Source organism: Orycteropus afer, unplaced genomic scaffold (genome assembly GCF_000298275.1).
Source record: "Orycteropus afer afer isolate SDZICR_OR568_19922 unplaced genomic scaffold, OryAfe1.0 scaffold00313, whole genome shotgun sequence".
NCBI lineage: Eukaryota > Metazoa > Chordata > Mammalia > Tubulidentata > Orycteropodidae > Orycteropus > Orycteropus afer.
This window is the reverse complement of record NW_006921900.1, coordinates 3,680,736-3,690,607: the sequence shown is the minus strand read 5'-3', so window position 1 is coordinate 3,690,607 and position 9,872 is coordinate 3,680,736. Positions and strand designations below refer to the sequence as shown.

General features: G+C 40.4%; 1 protein-coding gene across 1 annotated transcript in view; it reads right to left on the bottom strand.

The window, feature by feature from the left end:
• FBXO22 (F-box protein 22) overlaps positions 1–9,872 on the bottom strand; it is a 52,013-nt gene that overhangs the window by 2,933 nt on the left and 39,208 nt on the right. The window contains exon 6 of the mRNA XM_007951850.2: positions 3,479–3,644. Within this exon, the coding sequence (XP_007950041.1) occupies positions 3,479–3,644 (166 nt within the window). The remainder of the gene's footprint in view (positions 1–3,478; positions 3,645–9,872) is intronic.

Genomic DNA, 9,872 nt, shown 5'->3' with positions numbered 1-9,872 from the left:
ATGAGACAAAGTATATGTGAACTGCTGTATGAAAAGTGAATTTACTCTGTAAATCTTCACCCAAATCCTAATTAAAAAAAAAAAAAAAAATCTAATGTCAAAACAAGTTATAAAGCATAATACAGTGAATACTTATTAGAAAAACAAGCAAGTCCTTACATCCTTATCACTGATATCAACATCTCAGTCCACAATATGAAGTAGTGAGAAACAAACACTCAAAAAGGTTAAACCAAAACCCACTGCCACCAAGTTGATTCCAACTCACAGCAATCCCCACTGGGTTTCCAAGGCAGTGAACACTTACAGAAGTGGATTGCTTGGTCTTCCTTTCATGGAGCTGCTGGTGGGTTTGAACTGCCAACCTTTTGGTTAGCATTCAAATGTTTTGACACTATACCACCAGAACCCCTTCACAAAGATTAAGTTACTAAAATAATAAGGCAAGCTAGGGGCAGAATTCATCTTCTGATACCACCTTCTGCCCTTTTATCACAGCCCCTTTTTGCTGCACAGTTGCAACGTATGTGTTTCAATCTCTTGCCTTCAAGAATTATTTACCTGTATTTTCAGGGCAAAGAGCAGCATCTACACACCATTAGAATATAGTATGGTATATTCAGTCGCTTCTCTTATCCAATAACGCAGTATGGGTACCACATTAACGTGAATGGGTCATGTAAACAGTAATTTTTTTTTTTTTTTAATTGTGATTTGGGTGAAGATTTACAGAGCAAATTCACTTTCCATACAGCAGTTCACACACACTTTGTCTGATGACAGTGACTACAATTTATCCCAATGCAACAGTTCCCCTCCCACTTCCTCTCAATAGTTACCTCTTCCCTGTGTCCATCCCTCCATGCACTCCTGCCCCCTGAGCTGTCTCCCTGTGCATAAACACCCCTTCTTTCTCCCATGACTGTTCTCTCCAAGGAGTGTATCTACCTCAGGTAAATGTTCAACTCATGCCTGTCTTTTGTTTGTCTGGAAGCCACACATATGGGTTCAATTCCAGACCTAAAGGGCAGCTAAGGGCCATAGTCTCAGTGGTTCCGCCAGGCTCTGTCAGACCAGCAAACCTGGTCCCTCCCCTTTTTTTTCCAAATGATTTTGAGCTTCGTTCCACATTGTTCTCCCTCTCTATCCAGGGTCTCCTACATAGATCCCCCTCCAAGTGGTTGACAGTGGTAGCTGAGCACCATCTAGTTCTTCTGGTCTCATAGTCGTATAGGCTGCAGATTGGATGGTGTACCAGTCGCTAGGACTAATTGTTTCCATGAATTTTTGGTTTTCTTCATTCTTCTTTGCTCTGGACGAGGAGAGACCCATCGTTTCATCTAGATGGCTGCTTGCAAGCTTTTAAGATCCCAGTCGCTACTAACCAAAGTAGGAGGTGGAACAATGTTTTGTGTAGCATGTTAATGCCAATTGAGTTTGATGTCCCCTGCGACTATGGTCCCAAGCCCACAGGTTCAACTACTCGGCCCCTCTGGGTATCTGGCTGTGACCAAGAAGTGACTACAACCTTACCCCTTGTCAGTTCTACTATACACCTGGGAATTCAGATCATACAAATACACTTATAGGACCACTGTCTGCCAAGCCCATATATGGTCTTGGGTACACTCCCCACTTCATAAATATATCTACTAGTTCAGCCTGTCCACCCATAACAGTAATGTTTTTTGAGATGTATTTCCCATATTAAGTATAAAAAACAGATGAGGTACAGATAACCACACTAAAAGACTAGCACCTCAGATGTTATGAGACTTTAGCACTTCAAAGGAAATTGTATATGAAATCACTATTGCCCTTATTTTTCAACAATTTAAAACTAAAAATCAAAGACACAGGAAAATAACCCATAAATAGAAAAAAACAAAAAACAAAAGAACACTGTTGCCTTTGGGTCACCTACAACACATGACAACCCCACACGCATAGAGGAGAACTGCACTGTACAGTTCTACAAGGTTGTCAAGGCCACAACCATCCAGAAGCAGCACCCAGGCCTTCCTTCCAAGGTGCATATGTTGTTGTTGTTGTTGTTATCTGCTACTGAGTCGGACTAGACTCATAACAACCCCTTCTTGGGTTTCCGAGGCATTATCACTACGGAAGTAGATTGCCCAACCTTCCTTCTGGTGGTTCAAACCCACCAGCCTTCTGGTTAGTAGTCAAGTGCCTTGTGCACTATGCTACCAGAGCTCCCCCCAAGGTGCATATAGGTGAGTTTAAACCAGCAACCTACCAGCTTAACCATGTGCAGAGACTCCTAACCCACAGACAGCCACCAAGATTTCCTAATACCTGAAATTCAGTGCACTTGGCTTTTCTCCATGCTTCTGCACTGGCAGTCCAGGGACCTCAACTTAGCTTTTGCTTTCTGGATCTTGAGGCTACCAGGAGAGAGACTGTAAGCGGGATAATTTATGTTGCCTCTTATTGATAAATAACAACCTGTCTCCGTATCACCACTCAGTGAGAAAAAAAAAATACTCGTGTTTTTAGGAAGCACTGGGTGGTACGGGTTCATTTCCTGCTTTTGAAAATATGATATTGTCAACTTATTAGCTAAACTCAAAATACTACATACTATCATTCAAAATGGAAAGCATCCAATAATGGCATTCAAGATAGCAGAGTAAACATTCCTATTTCTGAAAGCAAAAACCTTAGTAACAATTTTTGATTTTGAAAAGGCTTTTTATGAAGGTATAATACAGAATTTCCAAAAAAATGTGTGCCAAGGAATACCAGTAGCCCTGCAAGTTGCTCCATAGGAAAAGGTTTTGTGGTCAAATCAATTTGAAAAATAACATATGTACAATTATTCCCTCTTTAGACATACAAAGCACTAAGCATATTAGAGGCTCTGAGAAGTTTTATCATAAAGGTGCATTGTTTAACCACGACTGTCCCTTAGAGCAGGAAACACAACTAGAAAGGAAATGACCTATGAGGTCACACAGAGTACCAGAGCTGTCAAAGGAGAGATTAGGAAGCAATAATTGTTACAAGTATATTTAAAATCAATTTTAAGAAAAGTTTGAGTCCAACAAAGAATAAGTACTTAAAGGACCTACCCACTGCCATCAAGTTGATTTCAACTCATACTGACCCTATAGGACAGAGTAGAATGGCCCCATAGGGTTTCCAAGGCTATAAATCTTTACAGAAGCAAACTGCCTCACCTTTTTCCCACGGGCTCGAACCTCCAATCTTCTGGTTAGTAGCCAAATGCCTTAACCACTATGCTACCAGAGCATCTACACTTAAAGGACAATATATATAAATTTCATTTTTCAATTGTGAGCAGAATTACGTTGAGTAAGGTCCTTAATCTATGTGTACAGCAAAACGCAATGAACTTTAGCAATTCTTTAGACATACTATTTAAAAAACCAAAGTAACAAATACTGAAAACATCTTCCCTCATCCACAGCAGGACTTAGAGGCATACCAGACATACTTTTCAGATGTCAGTGATGACAGGTTGTCCACCTGGCCTCCAGCCAAAATGATATTCATATCACTGAAAGTGTTGACCACTCGGTGCAAAAAGCTGCTGGCTCCCACCTTACAGCAATTATACCCAAATACAAGGACCACACGAAGTTCAGGGTTATCTAAAAGACCTGCAGAGAAATGAAGGGCGACAATTAAAGAAGGCCTTAAAAGAATTATTTTCCTTATCTTGCAAAACGAAATGTTACTGCTAATGACTTACACTCCCAGTTAAGTGCAATTTAGTGCTTAAGCTATTTGGTTTTCTGTTTTTTATAAACTTTAACATTACTCAAAATCTTTGCTATAATTAATTCTTCCCTATTAGCAAAACTAATTGGCTATTTGAAAAGAATACAGTCAACACTTAACACAAGTAAGGAAGCAGCTAAATAACATGTAACAGAACAACAGCCCTTGGTGGACCCTGGTGCAAGCCAGCTCCGCACAGTCCACCACCTAGAACAAAAGGAACGCTGGTTTACAAAGAACAGAATCAGGCAAAACTGAAAATTTAAAGATCCAGAGACAATGAAGAGACAAAAACACTAACCACCGGTAGTTGGTTGAATGGGGATCCCCAAAAAGGTATGTCCATGTGAAATCCCTGGAACCTGTGAATGTTACCTAATTTGCAAAAAGGGTATTTGCAGGTATGATTAAACTGAGGATCTTGAGATGAGGAGACCATCTGGATTATCAGAGTGGGCTCTAAATCCAATGACCAATGTCCTTATAAGAGATACACAGAGGAGAGACAAAAGAGGAGAAGGCAGCAATGTCAAAGCAACTGACAGAGATTGGAGAAACGCAGGCACAGGAAAGCCACAGCCAACAAAGGCTGGAAGAGGCAAGGGACACATTCTCCCCTAGAGGATCCAAAGAGTGTTCTGCTGACCTCTTCATTTCGAACTTCTAACCTCTAGAACTGAGACAGTAAATTTCTGTTGTTGTAAACCACCAAGTTTCTAGTAATTTATTATGGCAGCTCTAGGAAACAGATACATCTCTGAAATTCTGATATTATCCCTTTACTCTAGGAAAGGGGGTAGGAGTGAAGGTGGATTAGCCATTGGAAGCTCATCCCAAAGCAGAAAAATGTTTAATTCTGCAGCAAATAAGACATGGCATATATACTGAAAGCAGCTACCACTGGGGGGAGCCCTGTCTAACAGCAGACAGGCTAGACTGCACCTTTCCCCAGAAAATTTGCTCCCTACCTTTCACCTAAGCTCTGGCACCTCGTTTACAGACATCAATTTGAAATTTGCCAGCACCAAGCACAGGTGGACTTTGGGAGAAAGAGAGAGAGAGAGAAATCCAACACCAAACCCACACTCATGTCATCTGACTCAGCCATATGACTTGTATCTCGACAAATCTGAGGTGAAGGTTACCAGAATAAGGCTGACATAATGAAAGGGGAGGCGGGGGAGGTGAGAAAGGGCTGAATGACCAATTACTGACACCAAATAATGACAATCTGGGAAATGCTTCTGGTCCAGATCTTATTTTCTACTCATAAAACACACAGTATAAGCCCAGTACTTTCATGATACCATATACCTCGAACCATTATTAAGGGGTCTTTTTTCCTCAGACCAGACCAGTAAATTTTAAGAGAATGTATTAAATAAATAAATAAATTCAGAGCTGGAAGAGGCCTGTGGGATCAACAGACCAGTCCAATCTCATTTTACAAATGAGGAATGTTGATCTCAGAGAAGGGACCAGTCCAGAACAATCACAGCAGACTCCAGATTAGAACCCCCATCTCCTGACTCTCAGAGCTTTTGCATTTAAAAACCTGAAAACTTCTATCTTGTTGCCTTTCCTACAGTTTTCTAAGCTCTAGACCCTCTTTTGCAACTGTCTACTATTTTCATCTGAATATTCTAAAGGTAAATCCGAATGCCATAAAAAATTTGCTCTTCTAGTAGCAAAGTTCAACAAGACAGAAAATAACAAATGCTGGCGAGGTTGTGGAGAGATTGGGACTCTCATACACTGCTGGTGGGACTGTAAAATGGTACAACCATTGTGGAAAGCAGTATGGCGATTCCTTCAAAAGTTGGAGATACAAATACCATTTGACCCAGCCATCCCATTACTAGGTATATACCCTAAAGAAGTGAGAGCCATAACAAGAACAGATATATGCACGCCGATGTTCATCGCAGCACTATTTACAATAGCCAAAACTTGGAAACAACCTAGATGTCCAACAACTGAGGAATGGATAACCAAACTTTGGTACATTCACACAATGGAATACTATGCAACGCTAAAGAATAATGTAGAATCTGCAAAACACCGCATAACGTGGATGAACTTGGAGGACATTATGCTGAGCGAAATAAGTCAGTCACAAAAGGACAAATATTGTATTAGTCCGTTATTGTAAAAGTTAAGGAAAGGTTTATCTATTGGAGGACATTTTCTTTGTTGGTTACCAGGGGTGGGAGGGGAGGGGAGGGAATGCTGTTAGATAGATAGAGATAAATATTGATTTGGGTGAAGAGAAGGGCAATGTACCAAATGTGAGTGACCAATATGGCAGCATTGAGGATGAGAAAGACATAGAGAGTTACATGGGCAGTACAGACAACAAATATGAACCCCTTTGCATATACAGTACTGAGTTGTCAGTGAAAGCAAACATGGGTATAGGGACGGATAGATGGGTGAACAGGCTGAACAATTGGGTGTGTCTAAATGGAGAGTGTATCCAAGATCATATATGGGGTTGGCAGACAATGGGCCTATAAGTTCATGTGAATGATGTAGGAGATCCTACATAAAGAGGGAGAACAAAGTGGTACAAAACTCAAAATTGTTTGGAGGCAAAAAAAAAAAAAAAGAAGGTGGGAACCAGGTTTGCTGGTCCAATGGAGCCTGGTGTAACCACTGAGACTATGGCCACTAGTTGCCCTTCAGGTCTGGAATTGAACCCACAACTGTGGTTTCCAGCCAAACAAAGTATAGGCATGTGAGTTAAACATTTACCTCAAGTAGACACACGCCCTGGAGAGAACAATCATGGGAGAAGGAAGGGCTGCTTATGCACAGGGAGATAGCTCAGGGTGCAGAAGAGTATGAAGGGATGGACACTGGGAGGAGGTAACTATGGGGAGGAAGTGGGAGGGGAGCTGCTGCATTGTAAATTTTGGTCAATGACATGAGACAAAGTATATGTGAACTGCTATATGAAAAGTGAATTTACTCTGTAAATCTTCACCCAAAACCTAATAAAAAAAAAAAAAAAATTTGCTCTTGACTACCACCCTAAAAGGCTGCCAGTTTGCTAACACGCCGCCCCCCCCCGGCAGTACCTCAGAAGAAAGACGTGCAAACCTGCTTCTGTAAAGATTACCACCAAGAAAACCCTATGGAACAGTTCTACTCAGTAACATACGGGGTTGCCATGAGTCAGATTCAACTAGACAACAAGAGGTTTGGTTTTAGGTTTATAAATGCATATATATACATATACATATGTATGTATGTATGTATGTATGTATGTAAGCAAGCATGTATATGTGTATAGAAAGGAGTCCTGGTGGTGCCGTGGTTAGAACCCACCAGGCGCTCCATGGGAGAACAATGGGGCAGTCTGCTTCCATAACGATTTACAGCCTTGGAAACCCCATGGGGCAGTTCTACTCTGTTCTGTAGAGTCACTATAGTCAGAATCAACTTGAGGGCAATGGGTTCAGGTACATGTGTATTATGTTTGTGCACATACACAGAGTGACAGCAAACGGGATAAACAGTTAACATTTGTGAAATACTGATGAAGGATATATAGGGGTTCTTTATACTCTTTTATAAAGTTTGGAATTATTTTATGGTTGAAAAAGTTAAGTGGCCTGTGGCTGCTTTATTGGAATTGTTTCTTAATAACTGATACAGGCTTCTGATAATACTACATTCAAATTTTTCTTCCAAACTGAAATCATATCTCCATTAACAAAGAATAAGGGCCAACTACAGCTCCTGGGCAAAATCTTGCCCATTGCTTATTTTATATATAAAGTTTTAATGGAACAGACATGCCCATTCAGTAACATAATGGCTGCTTTTACCACAAGTTAAAATGGCAGAGATTGGAAATGGTGGATACTGCAATAGTAACTGGAAGTCTAAAATATTTACTCTCCAGCCTTTACAGAAACAGTTTGCCAGACCCTGACACAGAATTCTGGTGTCTTTGTAGGGCTTTGACATGTGTATCAGAGGGAACATCAAAACTTTTGAGGATAACAAAAAGACAAACAACCCAATCAAAAAATAGGCAAAGAACTTGAATAGACATTTCACCAAAGAGGCTATTTAAATGGCCAACAAGCACATGAAAAGATGCTCAATGTCATTAGCCATTCCCATTGAGTCAATTCCAACTTACAGCATATAGGGAGACATAAATCAAAACCACAATGAAATACCATCTCACCTCCATTAGAATGGCAATGACCAAAAAAATGGAAAACTGGTATTGGTGAGGCTGTGAGGAAACTGGAACCCTCATCTACTGCTAGTGGGAATGTAAAATGGTATAACCACTGTAAGAATGTTTGGCAGTTCTTCAAAAATTTGAACGTAAAACTACCATATGACCTAGCAATCCCAGTTCCAAGAATATACCCAGAAAGATATGAAAGCAGAAACACAAATAGAAACCTGTACACACAAACATTTACTGAAGCACTTTTCACAAAGCCAAAAATTGGAAACTGAAATGTCTGTCACCATTAGAATGGATGAATGGATAAACATGGTGTGTGTGTGTGTGTGTGTGTGTGTATCGCAAGGAATGTTGGGCAATCTACTTCTGTAGTGATACCGCCTCGGAAACCCAAGGAGGGGTCATTATGAGTCGTGTCTGACTCAACGGAACGTAACAATAACAACAACATACATACATACACACACACACATATATAATGGAATACTATGTAACTGAAAAGACAAATGAAGGGAGCCCTGTGGCACAACAGTTAAGCACTTGGCTGCTACTTGAGAGGCTGACAATTTGGCTTCATGGGAGAAAGAGCTGGTGATCTGCTCCGGTAAGATTACAGACGAGAAAATCCCTTGGGGCAGAAGTACTCTGCCATATGGGGTCACTATGAGTCAAAAGTGACTGAAAGAAGAGAGAGGAGGAATTTTTGTTTGGAGGGCAGTGAGTTTATGTTAATGGTGGTAGAATGTTTTGGATGAGGACAGTGATAACGTGGGCACAACGTGTGAAATGTAATCAATGCCACTGAATTGGAAATGTGGAAGGAGTTGAGTTGGTGGATGTGGTGTGTATGTTTTCACCACAATTAAAAAAAGGGGAGGAGGAGCACAATGCCATAGCTTCAGCTCAGCTGCTTTTCATGCAGATCACTATATTTAACTAGCCTAACTAGAAAAAGGTACACTTCATTCAATTCATTGTACCTGAAACCTAGCTGTGAGATCTAAGTCACAGAAGACTGACTGCCCAAACAATATGTGAGCCACTCATTCCTTTGAGTGCTGCAACTTCCTCTCATGGCCCTAAAAGGTAAAAGTCAGCTGGAGACGATCCCAAACAAAACCCAGCAAGTTATTTTGTGGATATCAGCAAAGTGATTCTAAAGTTTACATGAAAAGGCAAAAGAAATAGAATACTGAAGAACAGCAGAGTTGGAGGACTGACAGTACCCATCTTCAAGACTCATTATAAAGCTATAATGATCAAGACACTGTAGTACTGGCAAAGGAACAAACAGATCAGTGGAATACAATAGAAAGCCCAGAAAGAGATGTACAAAGTCAACTCATCTTTGACAAAGGAGCAAAGGCAATTCAGTGGAGAAAGGAGTCATTTCAACAAATGGTGTGTGTGTGTGTTTGTTTGTGTTTGTGTTGGGGGGGAAATCAATCAAGACACAGACCTTACACATCTCACAAAATTAACTCAAAATGGATTAGAATTATATATATATAAAAGAACAACAATAACAACAAAAAACTTTTAAAACTTCTAGAAGATAATAACATAGGAGAAAATCTAAGTGATCTTGGGTTTGGCAATGCCTTTTCATATATGCAGTGCAGTGAATTACTAATATGCCCCTTCAAGCCACAGTCTATATAAATTCCACCAAGGGAGTGGGTAGGAATAGCAAATGTGAGGTGCTTGTGGCCCACCAAGGGGATCGGACAGCTTGCTAATAATATAAATAAAGTGCCTGGCACCCTTGTGTGGATGAAACCATGAAAACAAGGTGTATGCTCATAGTGGGAGACTTTAATACACTACTTTCTTTGAAAGATAGAACAACTGGAAAGAAACTCAACAAAGATGCAGAAGAGCTAAACAATACAAT